This window comes from Panulirus ornatus, chromosome 3, assembly GCF_036320965.1.
Source record: "Panulirus ornatus isolate Po-2019 chromosome 3, ASM3632096v1, whole genome shotgun sequence".
Lineage (NCBI taxonomy): Eukaryota > Metazoa > Arthropoda > Malacostraca > Decapoda > Palinuridae > Panulirus > Panulirus ornatus.
This window is the reverse complement of record NC_092226.1, coordinates 72,984,974-73,006,455: the sequence shown is the minus strand read 5'-3', so window position 1 is coordinate 73,006,455 and position 21,482 is coordinate 72,984,974. Positions and strand designations below refer to the sequence as shown.

The 21,482-nt window shown below is 44.8% G+C and overlaps 1 protein-coding gene across 7 annotated transcripts in view; it reads right to left on the bottom strand.

Moving 5' to 3' along the window:
- The window catches only part of Ptp36E (protein tyrosine phosphatase 36E), a 216,881-nt gene that overhangs the window by 181,976 nt on the left and 13,423 nt on the right, over positions 1-21,482 (bottom strand). For 3 of the 7 annotated variants that reach the window (XM_071689560.1, XM_071689600.1, XM_071689569.1), the window contains exon 1: positions 3,114-5,177. The exons of the other annotated variants lie outside the window; for them this stretch is intronic. In XM_071689560.1, the coding sequence (XP_071545661.1) occupies positions 3,114-3,390 (277 nt within the window). In that variant the 5' untranslated portion in view covers positions 3,391-5,177. Of the gene's footprint in view, positions 1-3,113; positions 5,178-21,482 lie in introns of those variants that run through there. 7 annotated transcript variants of the gene reach the window in all.

Here is a 21,482-nt window from a genome sequence, read left to right as displayed (position 1 = left end):
CCAGGATATACCTCATGAAACAGAGTCCAACCTGTATTACACACACACACACACACACACACACACACACACACATATATATATATATATATATATATATATATATATATATATATATATATATATATATATATATATATATATATATATATATATATATATCCGCCATTTCCCGGGTAGCGAGATAACTAAAGGAGTGGACGAAAAAAAGCCTTTTTCGCACACATCCATTCTCTATGTCATGTGTGATGCAACGATACCACAGACCCCTATCCACACCCAGAACCCACAGACCTTTCCGTGGTCCCCCGCCCCCCTCCCCCTCCGGCCGCTTCATAAGCCCTGGTTCAGTCTACTAACAGTACATTTCTCCAATATGGAATATCCCGCGCACGCCTCGCACCCTTCTGAATGTTCAAGCCCTAATAACTCACAAAACATCTTTCATTCCATCCTTCCACGGCCAATTCGGTCTCTTCCCTCTCCTTATCCCTTACGCTTCTCACATGTATACCCTCTCAGTGCACCTCTCCTCACTCATCCTCTCCAAACGTCTAAAGCATTTCAGCATAACCTTTTCAGTTTTCTCAACAATGTTCTTCTAAGTAGCACAATCTTGTACGCTATCACTGGTTTCTCCATCAACCCTCCTCACACCACTTTCTTTTTCCTATTTTACGGTTTGTAAGAGCGTATCATCGCAAAACTGTTAAACATATCTGTATGGACAACCCAAGTGTACTTTATTATAAACAGATCCACTAAATACCACTGTCAACTCATCTCAAATTTTCAAACATCTGGGGAGAGAGAGAGAGAGAGAGAGAGAGAGAGAGAGAGAGAGAGAGAGAGAGAGTAATTCACTTAAGAGTGGAATATTCACGAGGCGAATGAAGCTGTCACTTCACAACACAGTTGAGACAGATTTCATTATCACCCGCGAAAAAAACTGAAAATCTAATCAGCGTCACCCTCACATACACGTAAGTGACGTGCCACCTCGCGAGAAAAAGAAAAAGGGAGAGAAAAACAACAAATCGGTATAGTCTCCTTCACCAGATCAAGAAATTGCCACACCTTGCCTACCTTCTCAATGGATGGGGCGCAGATTCAAGACCCGTCAGGTGCGCAGCATATATGTGTTGCTGTCATGTGTGTTGATACTGCAATATTTCCCGTTTCTTTTTTTTTTTCATTCTCCTGAGCACGACGGTATGACCCTTGACCACGAAGCCATGACCTCTGAGCACGATGGTACGACCCATGAGCACAATGGTTCGACCCTTGAGCACGATGTTACGACCCTTGAGCACGTTGTTACGACCCATGAGCACAATGGTACGACCCATGAGCACAATGGTTCGACCCTTGAGCACGATGATACGACCCTTGAGCACGATGTTACGACCCATGAGCACGATGGCACGACCCATAGAGAGGGTAATGGTCCGACTTTCGGCCTCATCCTTAACGAGACAGTGGAGGGCCACACCATTCTATCAAGGAGTCGTACCGTCGTGCTGAAGGACTGAAATATGTTTACTTGACCCCATGCCCAAGTCAAGTCAGTCATATGGGTAATATCATATGGGTAATAGTGATTGCCCATCCTCCCTCAGAAGAGCTCACGAAATATGAGACCCATGTTATCATTGGCAGGACTTTATCACATGTTCACAATGAGGGGAGAACAGAAAATTGTTCACTTTACTGAAAAAGGTCCAGTGTAAATCCAAATGCAAAGGAGCAAATAACAACTCACGCCCCTGACATTGTACTGGGCCCTGACATCCTCCGGGTAGTCAGAGCCGACGGTTTGAATTGGAAGAGTCGTGTCATCACTATCATCAAATCTTCCTCATACTGTCTGTACCTTCTCAGCTTACTGAAATCACTAGGCGTTCCACCAGTTGAGCTCAGGAACATCTATACCATCTTTCTACTCCCCAGCCTGGTCCTCCTACTTTTAGGTACAGAGGGGACCAGCTGACATACCCTAGTCACCTCTCTCTCTCTCTCTCTCTCTCTCTCTCTCTCTCTCTCTCTCTCTCTCTCTCTCTCTCTCTCTCCGACGCCCCTTCATCACAGCCAGTCAATCGTCACCACAATCGACTTGTTCGAATCAAAGTTCGTACAGACAGATGTAAGAAGTATTATACCTACCAATGTGAATTTCATAAACAATCCATGAACAAATGCACGGCTATGTAAATGAACAGCTCAGTTTCCTGTTCGTCAGGCCATGTGGTATGTCAACTACTGTATTACTTTATGTTCAGTCAAGTTCATGATGCATACATCATACTGTTCATTCTGTAAATATTCCAGTATACCTGCAACCCTATCTAGATGTACCTAACACATGTGTTTATCCAAAGAGTGGAAATATCCAGCTCACCCTAATCTCAAGCTCTTGTATGGTTGGTTAACTGTTAACTATCAAGACATCTGTAGTCTCTGCTGAGTCTCAAATGTGTATTCTCAGCCAAATGGCGGCCTACATAAGAAAAAAAAATCGTTATCTATTTCCTCATTTATACATTTATAAAAAGAATGAAAACAAAAACACAAAGAAAGGAACAGAGGATCGTGCCAAACGAGGATTTTTCCTCTAAGGGTTATTTATCAGTTCCTAACGCTAACTTGCTATTGCGGGAAATGGAGAACATGTTATTTATAATATATATATATATATATATATATATATATATATATATATATATATATATATATATATATATATATATATATATGACGCATATCTTAGCCAACAAAAGAGAGGACTGAACTATAAAATGAAGATACACCTATAATGCTCCACTATGTCTGCGATATACTAAATCCTCACCCCACAGATTTATTCCTCAACAAATGGGTCACTGTAGTAATCAGTCACAGAATCATTAGGCGTACTGTCAAAAAGGAAGACTAAAAGAAAACGGATAGCTGGTTGTTCAGTTTCCATATGGGAGTGAGTGTGGGTAATGTCAGGCTGGCATGCACAGGTGCTTGTGGCGTGACACAGTGTCATGAGAGAGTCTCTCCCAGGGTGACAGTGTCAGGCTGGGGGAGGACACAAGAACTGGTGCCACTGAAGGAAGGGTGAGACTTACTGATCGTGATGAGGCCGGAGTTGAGCATGGAGAGCTGGATGCGGTTCGGGATGGCAGACAGGGACCTGGAGGAGGCGCTGAGGAACCTGGTCTTCTTCTTGGGCTTGTCGTGACTCTTCTTGGAGCGGCCCTTCCTCCCCCTGCCCTTACTGCCGCCGGCCACGGATCCGGCGACGGGGTCCTCGCCCACCACGCTGGCGTCCACCACGACGCCGCCCCCCGCGGAGGAGGAGGTGACGCTGTTGCTGGCGGACATGGCATCCCGATCGCGCATCATCCCTCGCCTGGGCCGGAGCGGCGGTGCTACTACGACCACCCAACCAAAACCAAACCGAACCAAACCCTCTTGGGCAACCTTGTACTACTTCACTACCACACCTGCTTCTGGCGGGCTCTCTTTACAACACATGGACGCGCACTACCCGTTACCCCGCCGCTGAAGCCCACAGACAAGCACTTCGAGGCGAGACACTTCACGTACACTCCTGCAGCGGAGGACCTGATGGGGGGCGCGGGGGCACTTCCACACTGGAGTGGGCGGCACTTGAGGCACACTGGGCTATGGGCACGACTGGGAGCGCTGCCCCAGAGGCACTGCTCCGCCACCTCACCGCGCGCCCCACACCTGCGCGGCTAAAACCGTGGCACCACTCGGGGGACCACGCCAAGTATGCGCCCGCTGCCGCCAGTGGCCGCCCGTGCCCCGATATCCAACACAGAGCTCACTGTGTTGCGGGCGAAACACTATTCTCCGGCAGACCTCACCATGGCCTTTCTTTACTCTCCCTCCATCTCACCAGCCACCGGCAATGGGCACTATGTCCTTCAGGTAGCTTCCTTAATCACTTCCTGTCGCTGTACACTCATTTCAAGCGTGCATTAACTTCTCTCAGATATCATTTCGCCGCTTGTCCACCGACGGAAAAATAATCACTCCTGTGTCACTGTCTTCTTCTCTATGAGGACCTTCCCGGGCGCGTGGGTGTCATTCTCAACCTCCCCAAAAGCATAATGGAGACAGGAATCGACTGAATGACAGGAACGCTGGGAATTATGACACTTCAGCGACCGAGGGCATCCATGGGCGAGGTCACCAGGGCACGGAGACCATGGCCGTGGTGTGGGTGAGGGGGGCCAGGTCACGGGAACCTGACCTACAACGTGGATTAGATTCCCCCAGGGCAGGGAGACCAGGTGGGGAGCTCCCAGGACAGGGAGACCAGGTGGGGAGCTCCCAGGGCAGGAAGACCAGGTGGGGAGCTCCCAGGGCAGGGAGACCAGGTGGGGAGCTCCTAGGACAGGGAGACCAGGTGGGGAGCTCCCAAGGTAGAGAGACCAGGTGGGGAGCTCCAAGGGTAGGGAGACGGAGTGGGAAGCCCCCTGGGGAGGGAGACAAGGTGGAGAGCCCCTAGGGTAGGGAGACTAGGTAGGGAGCCCAGGCGGGGAGCCCCCAAGGGTATAGACACTGGGGAGCCGCCACCAGAGGTAGGGCAGGAGACCGTGGCCGCGGGCCAGCTCACTAACCAGGCCAACCAGCAGAACAAAACCTCAGCTGTCATCCGTTGCCCAGACCAGCTCCACCCATTCATGTATCATGTTATGTTCTTTACGAGTTCCCCTTTATTGGGGGGTTAGTCCTCTTGCTTAAATAAACTTTGCTCTTCTCCCTCGAATCGACGGACATATTTGACTCTTCCTCCCAAAGCGTATAAATACGAGATATTACAGAGATGTTGACTTGTATATGGCTTCTGTGTGTACTCTCTGGGAATGTATCAAGAGTCTTACAGTACATATGACAGTTTTTATAACCACTGTACCGAAAAAGTAGGTCATGTTGCTGTTGATGTGGTCACTAGTAGCGATCTACGGCGGAAGCCCGCCCGAGTTCATCCCTGATTCACTTGTTTGACCCTGGTTCCCACGAGACGACTCTGGTCATGAGCACCTGGATCATAACGTTGAATGGACTCTACGAACGGCGACGAGGGTGCGACGTCAGGTCCCCGGGCGCTATGACCTGGTAGCTAGCTTTACAGGGGTCTCCCGCGGGTGGGAAACTCCCGAAGGTTGATGTGAGAGACGTGATCGCTGCTGTACCTGTCCCCGTGGAGAAGTCTCCCTGGAGCAGGGGCGCTCCCGCCTCTCTCCCAGCATCAGAGGAAGACGACGAAGCACACGCAGAAGAGGATGAAGAAGAAGAGCACCAGGGAGAGGACGATGAGGAATATGGTTATGGGGACCATGACCATCTTAGAAGTTTCGATGTAGATGACGATCCGAGGACTAGCGCTAGGCAGACGGTGCCGGCCACGACTCTCAGGTTCCACGCGCCCGTTGGAGGAGACACCACCTCGCTTACCCCGTCTTCCTCAGAGACAACCATAGGAGGCTGCCACGGCCACCTTCTGCAAGCGCCCTCCTCCGCTCCACCGCGGCTCTCGCCCCCTCGCTCGCCGCTGAGGATTATAGAAATGAGAGTCGAGCTTTTGACTTCTACCTTGATGTTCGGCAGGTGTCCTGACGGGTCCGCCTTTGCCTCAGTCTTCTCCTCTGCTGCTGCGGGCGGCAAGATATTGGATGCGCTCCAGGCGGCAGCTGGGTTCTTGGCCTCCTCAGCTACGCAGGCTTCAGAGGACCTCAGCTGGCGCCGGGGAGAACTGGAGGTTGCACCGTTATGCATCCACCTGCCGAAGGGCTCCCATGGCTTGCAAAAGAGAGTCTCGAGCTCGTTCGTTATGAACTCTGAACCCCAGGAAGATTGATCCGCCTGATCCGAGCTGCTTCCCTTCCTCGAGTCTTTCTCTTAAAAGCACCGTATCTTCAGTACGAGCCGTTGTATATTATGATCCTTCAAGTTATCCAGTGAGGAGGAGCTGTCCTCAGTTTCATAATCCACACAGATGACACTTGTGATCTTATCGACCGGCACGAACTGTATCTCTCTCTCTCTTTCTCTGACCTTACTGACCCTACGTGTCTAGTGGCCCGGCGATATTCTAAGGACGGGCAGGAAGCTCTGAAAGGAACTCCCAAACAACGTACACAAAAGGTCGATGAAGAGGAGTCTTCAGCATCGACTCCGTTCTTCGGCCAAGAAAGGAACAAAATTCTATGTCCACTGTCTCTGTGGCCCACTCTCACTACGCCTCATCCACCGGTCCCTCCACCATGCACTGGAGGCTGACGCTGAAGAGGTAATGTTTCGTTATCTATCGCCTTGTGTCCACGACTCTACCACTACAAACTCTTTACGCACGACTGAAAGAGAGGAGAGAAATCCTCCTTCCGTGACATTCAAGACAGTATACACATACAGTAACACTCCACGAGCTGCCCAGTTCTCGCAAAGACTTAGGACAAATGACATCATTACGATGAGTTTCTAATGACCATCTAAATACCACGTGATGGCTGGGGGTTAACAGGACCGCTGTGACGTCATAGTCTCCTTGCCAATGACACGCATGTCTCGTCAATTGTTTAACAATCAATTCTTTGCTTCTTTATAACAGTGAAGTCTGCAAGCTTATAACTTTGTCTAATTATATACCAATTAATTTACTATTTAAAAATGTATACAAATTATTTAGCATCTCTGTTGGTTTAACTACTAAGTCATTATGTAGCATCTTTGCTTATTCATGTACCATGTATGTAATACATCTGTTTGTTCATGTGTCAGTCATGTGGTATCTCTCCTCGCTCATGTACCAATCATGTAATATCTCCGGCAGCATACAGACCCAACACACAGTAAGTTAAGAATCTCAATGTGTGGTTGAACATGAGCATCACCTCTGGTACCATAACACCTGGAGCGTACGTCTCATAAAGACAGGAGAGTGGCAGACACTTGTGACGTTAGAATCCTGATCCAGCAGGAGAAAGTATAATATTGCCAGAATGAAGAGGAAAGAGAGTCATAACCAGAAGAATGAGGGATAAGGTGCAACTTGAGTAAGGACGTCCTGACGAGAGGTTCGAGAATGAGGTTCCAACTCGTGTCAAGTGTGACCTGACCACAGGTGTGAGGGATAAGGCCCACCTTGTGTGACCTGAGTACAGTTATGAGATTGCAACATGGGTCAAGAATGACCTGACCACAGTTAGATGGAAGATCCATCCTGAGAACCTTACATCGACCTAACTAGCTGGTAATAATCATTGATGATATAATGGATAGGGTATCGCGTCTTCAGTTACACGATAGCGATAAACACGAACACAAATTACGAGACCTGATCAATCGATTGGTCACTCTAGAACTAATAAAGCAGGTCTTCTGGACGGTTTACTCTCTATCAGCTCTATTTTCGAAGATACGAACACACACACACACACACACACACACACACACACACACACACACACACACACACACACATACCCTGTGGCCTCATCTGTATCATCTTGAGACAAGGTCCCCCGACTACCCTCCTAGCTACAAGTGGGCAAGGCATCATCATACATGGCCGGGATGGCGTCACCTCCCCGTGTCCATAGGTAGAGCACCTCTGACTTATCTCTGATACTTGCTCGCCGGAAAGACTGCCAAGGGCCTCTCCGTATCTGAAGACTACCAAGAGTCCCATTATTTTGCCTTGATGCATCTGGAGTGTCCATTTCCCAAGAGGATTCCTGGGTGTCATTCAACTTACGGACTCCCAGAGACTCACTGAGCCAGTGGACACTGAACTCTCACTCAGTTCCTTCGAATCTTCCAGCGACACTCATTCTACCGTTGAGGGCTCGTGACGTATTCATTTGCCCCTAAAATTCTGAGGAGGGGGTCTCATCCAGTCCCAGTATACTTGCCTATCTCCCTCCCTCCCATGAAGCCTCACAGAATCTTAGCTCTGTCCTAAGGAATTTGATTCGTTCTAGCCTCACAGAACCTCAGCTCAGTCCTTTAGATGGAGATTCATTCTACGTTTTTCAGAGATACTGTTCAAGTGACGAGGAGGTTCAAGGAGATCTTTACTCAATCCCTGAGATCGTGCTGGAGTCTTATTCAGTCTCCAAGAGGATGTTGGGTCCTTCCTCTGCCACTGCCCTCAAAAGGGTCGTTTCGTCCTGCTCAAGGGGTCGTGCCGTCGTGCTCGAGGGTCGCACCGTTGTGCTCAAGAAGTTGGAGGAGTTATGAGGAAAGTAGTACACGAAGACGTTGTTTCCATTCAGTTACCATCAAGTTCACAATTAGATGTGTGCCTTAAACGATGATCCTGCAGGTATCATACACCTTGTAAGGAAAGTTTAAGAAATGGGATCCTACGGGTGCATAGCTCCCTCCCCTTACGGGGGGAAAAAAAATGTACATACAAAAAAGATAACTGGAAACAAGTAATTTCAGACATATCCAATTGCATGCATTACGTAGCTCTAGCCACACACTCCCTCACCCTCTTGACATGTTGAATGTAACCCACATATACTGGTGTTGAATATCGTGTTCATTACAATTTACCCCGGCATAAATGAGCAAAAAGGCAATGTGTCATTGGCGAATGAATTATTTAATTTGGGCTAAATGATTTGCGCAAGCTTTTATGTTCCTTCTTATGAAATTGCAACAGCTTTTTGTCCCCAATAAACGGAAAAAAAAAAACCCAGTTATCAGATGTCATTTGAAATCCGCAATAAATTTGACTGCGTAACAGGCGAGCAAACAGAACACCTGGATCTTTGTAACAGTTAAATAAAAAAGTGTCAGAAACTTATCATATCACCAGGTGTCTGTATGTTGATGGAACTGATGCCTCACGACGGTGTACCCGTCGTACGTTAACGGAGGTAAGGCCGACAACCAACGGTTTCGAATGAAAAAAAAAATACCTGCGTCTCCTCCACACCAAACGTGAACCAGACGCACGGCCGTCATTAAATGCCCTAAGCCGCCGTGAGCAGGAGCAGGAGGAGTTAGGGGACGGAAGACAAAAGCAGGTCTTGAGGCGAGGGGCAAGCTGTTATATAAACACACACACACACACACACACACACACACACACACACACATAAGACAGTGGGGTTCGGGGAGACGCGAATCACAGCAGGAAATGTTTAGCGTTACGAGGAGAGAAGGAGAGAGAGAGAGAGAGAGAGAGAGAGAGAGAGAGAGAGAGAGAGAGAGAGAGAGAGAGAGAGAGAGGAAAATAATGCGTCTTAAAGAATGTGGTTAACAAGGGGAAGATCAATTTCTTTTCTTCAGGGTAAAATGTAAAAAAAAGGGGGGAAGAAAAATGTCATAGGTGGGGGTAGAAAGGTGCGAGGCGGTGCGTGGGGGAGGGTGTGTAAAAGATTTATTTCCTGTGAGAAAGGACGAGATGAAAATATACGACAGGGGAAAAAAAATAGATAGAAGAGAAGAACAGAGAAAATTAGGGAGATTTTTTTTTTTTTTTTTTACACGAGAGAGAAAGAAAGATAAGAACTTAATTAAACAGGAGGGGGCAAGGGAATATGATTAAAGAAATTCCATGTGAAGGAGAGAAAGGGAAAAAGGAAAGGGAAAGGAAACGTTTGACGAGAAGGAATAGTCAAAATCTAAAGGGGATAGTTGGACGTGCTCGAAAGAAAGGTTACAGGAAAAAATGGTAGAAAAATATATATATATATATATAAAATAAAAATAAGGAAGAAAATAGATAGACACACGATCCTTGGGAAGAAATATCTATCCTGAACACTCTTTTTCTTTAATGCCTATACACATGACTGTAGCCATAACCAGCCATTCCTTAAGCCTCCGTCTCCTCAGGCTCTGCTAGCACATAATTTCTACTTTTCTATACCTAACGCCTCTCCCAGTGTGGCGAGGGCGCGTCAGGAAGGAGCGAACAATGGCCTTCCGGCAGTCATGTAAGTTGCACCGGGGAAGCAGAAAGAAATGCCACGAATTCGACTGTGCTTAAGAGACGAAGAGAAACACCGAAATACTCCGCAATACAATGTGTACTCAGACAGACACATATAGACGAGAGAATCAAATTGGCGCGTAAACAGTGCCATGTGGCTTGGAGCCTGATGGTAGGATCTATTTCTCTTGAGAATAGATAATCTGAAACCTGAAATTTGACGTAAGTTTGAAAGTATAAAAAAAGAAAGCCTGGCTCATGTGTTACTGGGCGACTCACAGTAGACGCTCGAGCAAGGTACCCAGACGTTCTATTCTCAAGGTGCACGGGAGCCATGTCCACAACACAGTGAGGTGGTACCTCCACCACAGGCATTAACGAGCAGTAACCAGACACACACAAGAACAGACATCAACCAACAATAATGTCCATGATCCCCAGACTTGAACAACTGGACACACACACAAGAACAGACATCAACTCACATTATCATCCATGATCACCAGACTTGAACAATATCATCAATGTAATCTAACACATCTGAAAGCATTGTTGATCGTATCATCATCTCTTTTTGTGCCACAACACACATACCATGGAGGGTATCAAAGTCCTTGTATAATTCATCTGCAACAGTATCGCAATACTAGTGAGTCTGTCAACCATGGCAATAAACTGGCTAAAAGGCTGCAACGAAAACACAGGAAGTGAGGGTCAGTCCTGCACCTGTTCTTCCGAACTCGTTTCGACGAGGTCCTTCTTCAGGAGGGGGAATCAATTTTCCCTCGAGGAAGGCTCTTATCTATCGCTAATTATACTCGAGAGGAACAGATTCCTGACGTATGTATGTCTTTCCTCGACGCCATATTCACTTCGTGTATGCAACACCATCAAAGAAACTCGTATGTTGTCGTTCCAAAGCGACCCTGTAGCTGCCTCATGGATGTAACAAGCACGCACGCAAGCATGCACTGTGCGAAGCCTGGAGGGCAAAAAGGGAAGCTCGAGCAATAACCGACAGTCGTGAGAATGCGATCTTTTAGGTCAATTTTCCTCACAGAGACGAGAACGCGATAGATGGTGACACTGTGAGAGACGTACGCGATAGACAGCAGAGGTCAGGAGAAACGACACGAAACATTAAGAAAAGACTGAGGGAAAGGACGGATGGGAGGAAGAAAGGAAAAATACAGAAAATAATAGAATTCTTAACAATAAAAATAGAGAGGTTGGTAGAACGGCCTCGGAGGAGCTCCAACAACGACCAAAGAAAAATGGAGGGAGCGGGGCAGATAATTCCGGGCGAATGACGCCGCATTACCCGAGGACTATGATAGAAAACGATGATGGGGGAGGCTTTATCATAGCCCTCGGAGTTCAGACAGAGAAGAGCGCCGGGCGTACCCCGGCCTGGATCACGAGAGAGAGAGAGAGAGAGAGAGAGAGAGAGAGAGAGAGAGAGAGAGAGAGATGCTCTGAACCCTGCCTGATGCGACGAACATCAGAATAAGAGCGATCCAAAGGATGCAGCAGCAGAGGGGGGTTGTAGCCGACCTCCTCCGCTATCAGAACAGCACAGCTGGAGGCGCGCCGGCCGGCGAAACAGTGCTTGTGTCACGTCCTCTCACATCAACATCGAACCTTCGTGTATCTACACAACAGACACAGCCCCCCCCTCTCTCTCTCTCTCTCTCTCTCTCTCTCTCTCTTCCCCCTTCCACTTCCGCGCCTTCATGTCTACTTCAGAATCTACAGTCAAGGGAACACAGCCATCCCTTTCCATTTTAGTCTTATGATGACAAACGCCACCATCCTTGCGCGAGGCGACCCACAGCGCCGGTCCTGATGATAAACTTCGACTGCGGCCGAGGAATGATAATGACGCCCACCAGCACGGGTGGGGTAAACGAGGAGAGATGGCCCGTACCCAACTAAAGGGGGGTCCTGTGAGTACGAAAGTCTGATCACGTCATTTACTGCTGTCTCCGAACTCCCTCCCTCCCTCCCTCCTCTCTCTCTCTCTCTCTCTCTCTCTCTCTCTCTCTCTCTCTCTCTCTCTCTCTCTCTCTCATCGTCATCATCATCATCGAAGTTCCGGAGGGAAAAATGGACATCGTGGGATCTACCGGCGAGGTGGTGGAGGTGGTGGAGGTAGTGAAGGAATCGCGTGTTCTATCCTGTCTTTACCGGAGAAGGGGAAGAAGAACTTGCGTAAGTATACATCTATCCTGAAGGGCATGAAGAACCTGCGTACGTCCCATCCAGAAGCAACGCTGTTGTACGTGGAGCACTGCGGGCGTGCTGGCCGCACACAACAGCGTTAACCCCCACCTTCCGCGCGGCCCAGAATATATCACATTTACATCCCACATGCTGGCCTGCCGGATCCACCCATAAAAGTATTACATAAACTTTCTCCCCTACACCTTCTGTGACCCGAGGTCGTACCTGTCTGTCTGTCTGTCTGTCTATCACTCTGTTTGTTGGTTCACACTTACACACATACATCGTGCAAAAAAATCTTCAACGATAAAAAAAAATTATATCAACACAGTTACTACCTGTTCTTTAAGAAAATGTATTAAAAAATTATATATATATATATATATATATATATATATATATATATATATATATATATATATATATATATATATATATTCTTTGAGAGAGACAGAGAAGATTTTTGAGAAAATGTCCAGCATGAGTTTTATTTCGACAGAAAACGGGTATTTTTCTTTTACCCCCTCATTCTGTGGGTCCTCATTATCCCCGGTGTATTATGGTTGGTCAAACCAATCATCTCCAGTTAACTCTACACAGTATGTTACCCAGAGAAAAATCGTCCCGGCTTTCAAACAAAGAAAAAAAAAATAAAGGCCAATACGTGACTCAAAGTTATTTAAAAGCAACGACAAAATACGAGAGAGAACAGGTGCCTACATCACTACATTTATGCCAGAAGTCAACAACGTCGAAAACGGGGGGAGGGGGTGGGGGGTGTCCAATTTGACGACATTGAAGTTAAATTCACATTGAGTTTATTACACTTAAATTGCCATGACCCATTTTTTTGTTCCTGGATTCTGGACGCAATAACCCGCTCTATTAGCTTACCCAGGTATAACTATACGAGCCCCACGGGAGAGAGAGAGAGAGAGAGAGAGAGAGAGAGAGAGAGAGAGAGAGAGAGAGAGAGAGAGAGAGAGAGAGAGAGAGAGAGAGATTTGGAAGTTTAAAAAAAAAGAAAGCAGAGCCATATGTCCACACCGTGTCAAATTCTAGGGAGATGCGGAGGGCTATGAGACAAGTTCCACCACAGTGGAGTGCCTTGAGCGAGGAGGACCAAGGGGTGAGTCACACACACACGCAGGAGGGAAGGTGGCCAGTAGACCACCTGCCACCCCTTCAGCCGCAGACCAGAAAAATCATCAACAGAGACATCAAAAAAAAAAAAAACCGGGAGAAATTATACGACCCTGATAGAGGAAGGCAAACACACAAACACGACTGAAGGCACGTATAACTAGGCAGGAGGAATACACTTAGGCAAAGCAGGAAAATACATACGCAACTGACCTCGAGAGTAATACAGACGTACAACTCACACAACTACAGACATACTAAACACACAAGAATACATACATACATGAAACAGAAGAATACATACATACATACATACATACATACATACATACATACATAATCTAGAGGAATACAAAACTTACAAGAGCAAGCTTGACTCAGCTGTCACAGACGAATACAATATTCAGAATTCAACACAAGAGGGCAATATGGCGAGTAATATCATACCAGAAGACAGCAACATACGTAAGGACTCCTGACCTATGTTGCAATAGGATCGGATCCTTCGTAACCAGCATGGGACATCCTTACGAGATTAATAAGAGCATCAGGCAAGCAGATTGCGTAACTGTAATTCATCAGTTTAATCCCTCGTTGAACGATTAATTCTACGATGGTTATTTACGATAATCGTAAACATGCATCCTCCCATTCATTCCCCGAGTGAATAACGCACTGGACACGATGTTAATCCATTATTAGATAACGGTGAAAAAGACGTAAGAACTGCATCTAATTCTATTTTTTTTCTACTTGAGAGAATGTGAAGTAATTTCTCTTCAGTCAGTCCTCTTTCCCATCTCTCTCTCTCTCTCTCTCTCTCTCTCTCTCTCTCTCTCTCTCTCTCTCTCTCTCTCTCTCTCTCTCAGCACTCGCTTCGTGGTACTCAAACACCTGCTCCCTCTCTCCAAACACCTCCTCCAAATAAGCCACCCCTCCTCTCCAAAAACCGTCCCCGCAATCACCATCGCCCGTCCCAATTTTACTGAACACACACACACACACACACGCACACACACACACACGCACACACACACACACACACACGCGCACACACACACACACACACACACACGCACAACACACACACACACACACAGCGGTCTAAGAATACTGATCACACCGGGCGGGGAAGACGGTAGCACACTCCACGCTTGATGAAACAAGGACCAGAGGGTACCGACTGATGCAGTGGAGCGCGGACCAATAGAAAACGGTGAGACATAGACGTATGACCGGGGGAACTATAGGTACATAACAATCAGGGAAGTGCTTGGTCCGCAGGGTTTTGAGTCTCAGATAACAAGAAACAACACAAAAAAAAGTACAGCATTCAGGAACTGTATTTCTTGTCCCCTCCCCCCCCAAAAAAAACTGACGATATTACGTCAAGCCAGAGATACCAACCCTACAGGAAACACAGCTGACACAAACTGGGGGGTACCAACACAAAGGACGCGCGGGAAGCGGGAGGTGTGTGTGTGTGTGTGTGTGTGTGGGTATTCTACCCAAGACTTCTGCGCCAGAGGATGACGCTCGAGTGCCTCCCTCCGTGTGCCTCAGTGTCTGTATACAGACCGGGAGTCCACCCACTCGTTGTAAACATCCTCCCGTTTTACAAAATCCATTGTTTACGATCCTCTGTAAATCCAGCATCCAATATGCTTTTAATCCAACATTTCACCTTTACAGCAAAAACATAACATGGCCTCCAAATCCGGATATTTTTTTTTTTTTTTTCAAACACACTGTTGTCATCAGTAAGCCAGCAGGGATTGAACTCTTGCATTTTTAATAAAGCAATTACTGTTATCTGTGGTTAAAAACAGTCCTGTTTATTTCCCGTTTAGACAAGATTAATCACGTTAAGGATATTTATAGATAGAAACTATACTGTTATTACTGAGACGAACAATCTTAAACGCGAGGCAAGACTTACACTTCACAACGCAGAACAATGAATAACATCTCCCATCACTACGTATAACAATGAATAACATCCATCGCTACGTAGAACAATGAATAACAATCTCCCTTCACTATGCACAACAATAACATTACCTTCACTATTCAGAACAATGAATAACATTACCTTCACTACGCAGAACAATGAATAACATTACCTTCACTATGCTGAACAATGAATAACATCTCCCTTCACTACGCAGAACAATGAATAACATCTCCCTTCACTATGCAGAACAATGAATAACATCTCCCTTCACTATGAATAACATTACCTTCACTATGCTGAACAATGAATAACATCTCCCTTCACTATGCAGAACAATGAACAAGAACTATAATGAGTCATTACACTGAACACTAATATACGCAGTATAAAAGTACTACGTTTATGTTAGTACTTTACTAAAGTGTACAACTCTTGTACTAAACTGTACAACGACTGCTGTACTATGGCCTGCTGTACTCCTCAGGCCAGTAATGAGTTATTAGTAAAACACAACAACCAGGTAATTAATTCTTAATTAGCTTAACCCCCTTTTGTACGCGTCTCTGAAGCCTAGTAAATTCCAAGTTATTCAACCCCTTCCGTGCGGCACGGCAGTGCCACCCTTAGTAGCATGACCCTTGGGCACGACGGTACGTCCCTTGTGCACGACGGTGCGACCCTTGTGCACGACGGTACGACCCTTGTGCACGACGGTACGTCCCTTGTGCACGACGACGGTGCGACCCTTGTGCACGACGGTGCGACCCTTGGGTATCAATGATGGTTGGGCCTTTGATACGATCTTCACGGGTCTCAGGTCAAAGGCGGGCCAGGACATCCATCACGCCCTACATAGAGACCGCTAGGGAACATCCGTCAACGGGAAATCTTGAGTGACGGCGCTACAGAAAAGAGATGGTATTCAATAAGACGTGAGGAGTGAAGAGTGACGTGATGAAACGTACAGAAAAGAGATGGTATTCAGTAAGACGTGAGGAGTGGAGAGTGACGTGATGGAACGTACAGAAATATGCAGGATATCGTTCGCTGGCACACACGGCGGCGGTAAATACATCTTCCCTGATGGATCCGATGAATTTTGAAATGATCAATACGGCTCGTGTCATCCCGGTATAGGGCTGGAAAGCGTAAATGTGCGACAAATTTCCCAATGATTATGGTGGCCCGACTTTATATGAAATCAATATATAATATGGAAAGGAAATTGACAGGATATCTCACTGAAAATCGATACATTACAGTATCACGCAAGCAAGGCTACCAATAAGAGGCCAGACGAACAGGCATTTCTCAAAGTCCTTCGTCCGAAGTGTCATATTGTTTCACACAAAGAGTGTTAAGGTACTTTTTTTACCGTGTGTACATACGGAAAAAATGTGCGGAAGGATATCACAATGGTTGGATGAGCACATGGACAGATAAGCGGAGTGAGAACATGGACAGATAAGCGGGGTGAGCAGATGGACAGATAAGCAGGGTGAGAACATGGAATACGTTGCAAGGACGATGATAAAATATGCAAGACGTGTTCTGTGGCAGAAGTAGGTCGGTCGAGGGTTTACATCTGAGCATTATACTCGAGAATGTAATGTACCGTCAACGCTTGGAACAAGAGATATGATAAATAATGCTATTACGGAAGATCAACGAGGTCGTTAGACTTGCAAAAATAATGTAAACATAAACCTGTTCCATGAAAAGTATAACGTCTCGTACCAGAAGGGGCGGCCACCTTGGCATAGGTTGTGAATGCAAACATCTCAGCGGATCTGGTAAGACAATAGGAGTTTTCTGAACCAAAAACTGAATAACTGAATAACGAACATTCTCCTGTGACTTCTACTCTCATGTAATGAGAAGGATGTGATCATCTGAGCTAATGAGAGGGGGAAAAAAAGAGGGAGGGGGTTAATTATCCTTTGCTTATTGATGGGAGGGGGCGAGCATCTGGCCTCACTTACATCAAAAGACTCAGCCTTCGTGATTAATTAAAATGGTTAATTGAATTTCCACTCTTGTTCTCCACCCACATTATCAACATTATGTGATAAATAAAGAGTTTCGGATTTATATGCTAACTTTAAATAATTCCGTTTAATGTTAAATTTCCGTAAGTTTACAGTTTACTAATGAATATATATATATATATATATATATATATATATATATATATATATATATATATATATATATATATATATGTGTGTGTGTGTGTGTGTGTGTGTGTGTGTGTGTGTTAAAACAGCATTTCATATATCATGAAAGACTATTTCTGAAAAATAACAGAAATCTAAAGAATATTGCTTCTATTGGATTGACATCATTCACGTTTTCTTTGGTAAAAAATATTTTATTTCATTTGTTATTCGCGTTTTCTTTGATATTTTCTTTTTTTTTTCAACAATGCATATTTTTCATCTTTTATGAAAAACTGAGTGATTCTGTTCGAGTGAATTATTCAATCCTTCAACATTTCATTGGTGTAACTTGTTCAGTTTTTGTTCCACTTAAGTTGGCAGTTTTACACAATCACTTCACATATACCTACATATGTAGACATACAGTTCTCAAACTTGACCGCAACTTGAAATATACTTTACTCTAACTTGTTCAAATACATCTACATTTCACGTATATCTACATGACGTGAGCCTGTAGTATTCAAACTTGACCTGTCTTTAAACTACTTTAACCCAACTTTGTTCATAATATGAACTTTTTGACCTTGACTTCACCAAAAATCGGTGAACATTTTGATCCAATTTGCCGTAGCTTGTTCATAATTCGGTTGGCATTCTGATCTACGGGTGTTCATAAGATGGTGAACATTCTGATCCAATTTGTTGATAACCTAAATATTTTGACGCAATGTTTTCATGGCTGGCGAACATTTTGATATTTGTTCATGAACTGAGCAACATTTCAAAATGTTCATACCGAATATTTCTACGTAACCTGGTTATAGATCTTTTTTTTTATATAAACACTTTATCCAGCGTTTATTACTGGAACATTTTTTAAGCAACTTATTTATAAGGTAAACAACATTCTGATGCATTTTGTTCATAACGAACATTCCCGTGTCAGTGGCTCGTAACGCGAAAAAAAAATATTTGTTCATAAACTGATGAACATTTTGATGCAACTTCTAACAAAAACCTACAAATTAAATTCTAATTCTAGTCAGTTCTTTCACCTCCATTCGTTATGTCACATTCTAACTACCAACTCCACTGCTGTTACCCTTTTTTTTCTTTCTGGTCATTCGCTCTTTCTCGCGTTAGCGAGGTAGCGCCACGAACAGACGCAAGACATGACGCATTCGACCACAACCATTAGCTGTCATGCGCATGTGTACTCAACTGTCATGTGTATTTTATCTAATTACTTTCAAATAATCATTATCAATATCTGAGGCTAACTCCAATAAATTATCCAAGTTGTATATATATATATATATATATATATATATATATATATATATATATATATATATATATATATATATATATATATATACTGGTTTCTATTCGCCTTTGTAACGTGCAAGCTGCAGATATCATTAAACAAGTTTAACGAGACAATATCAAATGACTTACTATTTAACGTAACAGATTCATTTTCAGATTAACATCACATTATTCTTCTCAACATTGAACAGTTTCCGTGACTTGTTCACTGGTGTGCTCGTCCACTAATCTCTTAACTGCTTCCCAACGGTTTACAAACTGTTTCCCTGATCATGATTTATCATTGCCTGCTAATATCGAAACGGTTTACGGTCCTGAACTACCGCTTCGCTGCCTGTCGCTCGTTAAGCATGCACCTTCGGCCGGACGTCATGGTGGTTATTACTGGCTATGTGATCTTGCGACAACACTAACGACTGCCTTCATTATTACAAAGGCTTTTGATGTATTCCCACGTTGATTACACACAGTATTAATCCATTCTTTTTTGCATCTCTCTCTCTCTCTCTCTCTCTCTCTCTCTCTCTTACATTTCCCTGCTCACCATCACAGCCGGTCACATTCACTTTCGTGTTAAGTACCGTTTGTGTGAGTGGGGCTTGCCTCTTACCATTAGGGTTAATCACCTCTAGGGGGTAATTATCAAATCAAACTTGTTAAGGTTAATCTCCTCTGCAGGTAATTATTAAGTGATTATCGACTCTTCTGATAACAATTATGGAATGACCACACACACACACACACACACATACACACACACACATACACACACACACACGCATACATACACACACACACATACACACACACACACACACACACACATATATATATATATATATATATATATATATATATGTATATACATATACATATATAATAGCCACTTGCCGCGTTAGCGAAGTAGCGCCAGCAACATCCACTCTCTAGCTGCCACGTGTAATGCAACACAAACAGAAACCCTCATCCACACACCCACACACCTTCCCACGGTTTCCACCGACTGCTTCATATTCCCTGGGTAATCCTCCTGTGACAGCACGTCGTCTCCTGTATACCACATCGCTCCAATTCGGCCTATCCCTTCAACGCCTAGCACCCTCCTAAATGTTCAGGTCCCGAGCCTCCAAAGGATCATTCACTTCATCCTTCCACTTTCTCATTGGTTTTACCCCTTCCCCCTTTTCTTTGTTCCATCTACTTCTGATATGTACATCCTCTTAGTCATCTTCTCCTCACTCATCTTCTCCATACGTCCAAACCAATTCAGCACATCTTCTTCAGCTCTCTCATACGTACTGCTTTAACAACCACACCTCTCTCTTTCTTACCCGATCACGTCTTATTCGATCACCCTTCCTTACACTACATTGTCCTAAAACACGTTATTTCCATAACATTCACCCTGTTCTTTACAATGTTTTTGTGTAAGGCCCACCCCCTGCATCCACAGAGAACCGTCGGGACTACTATACCATCTAACAGACCCTCTCTTTCCCCCACATTCCTCGATGCGTCCAAGACCTCTGTCCCCACATCTACCCTATGGCTCACTTTACGTATACTCAAATGGTTCTATTCGTTGCTATATCCACTCCCAGGTATCTAGAAAACCCCACTTTCTGCAAGTTACGTCTATTCAAACTTACACTCAAATTGACTTGTGTCTTTTCACTTCTGAACACAATTACCTTGCTATAAATACACACACGGACAAGAAAAGTTAAAAAAATATGTTCAGAAATATTTGATAATACTAAACATTCTTAAAAACGTACTGCACCATCCGTTCATACTTTAATCATATTTGTTTACCTAGTTAATCATATCTTTAGATCTTTAGATTTAAAGTTAAAAACACCAGTCTAAGTGACTTTTTTCAAAGGAATTTCATTGTATTTCTCATCTTGTAATCTGGCCAATGGGTTATTAAGTCAGAGGTAAAACAACCTGTCCCACGAGACAAACTAGTATGGAAGGAAAATGTTGGAAAGGAGGAATCTAAAAGATCAGACAAGAATGTGTAGAGACAGCAGGAAGCGAGTGCGTTGTCCGCCTCGTGGAGACGATATTAGCCATTGTAGTGAGACCTTCTTTGTGTTACGTGGTCATAATGGTGGTGTGCCACTGGCCAGATTTAATGTTTTGTGAGCTGCGGTTTGTTTACCATGATACCGCTCGTGTGTTAAATGCGTCTTAATTATTCTTCCAGGCCAGGAAATAAAATACCTAGCCTACGCATGCATTGTTTTATTTTTTTTTAGTTGAATATGTTTTAACTGTCTGTAGTTTAGGGCGTGGTGGGAATCCGCGATGGTTTAACATAAAATTTAGACAATTTTGATGGGAAATTTTTATTTAGGAAATGCTATTATTTATGGGACACAGAGACACGACATCACAGCAAAGACACGGCCTTACAGAGGTAATGGCTATGAGGAAGGATGAGCGTGTGAGGAAGAGTTCGTGGCCGGGTGTTGTAGGCAGGCCAAGCCAGACTTGGACACAATGTGGAGGTATGAAGCCAACAGCCAGCTAGACCTGGAAGCTGAGGTTGGCGTCCACCAACCATGAGCCAGTCTTCCGCGGCACACACGCACACACTCGAACACACACACGTTACCCAGTATCAGAGTCAGCCAAGGTTGCACGTAAAGAAACTCTTTAATAACATCACGTTTGACCACAGTATCAGTGGCTGTCA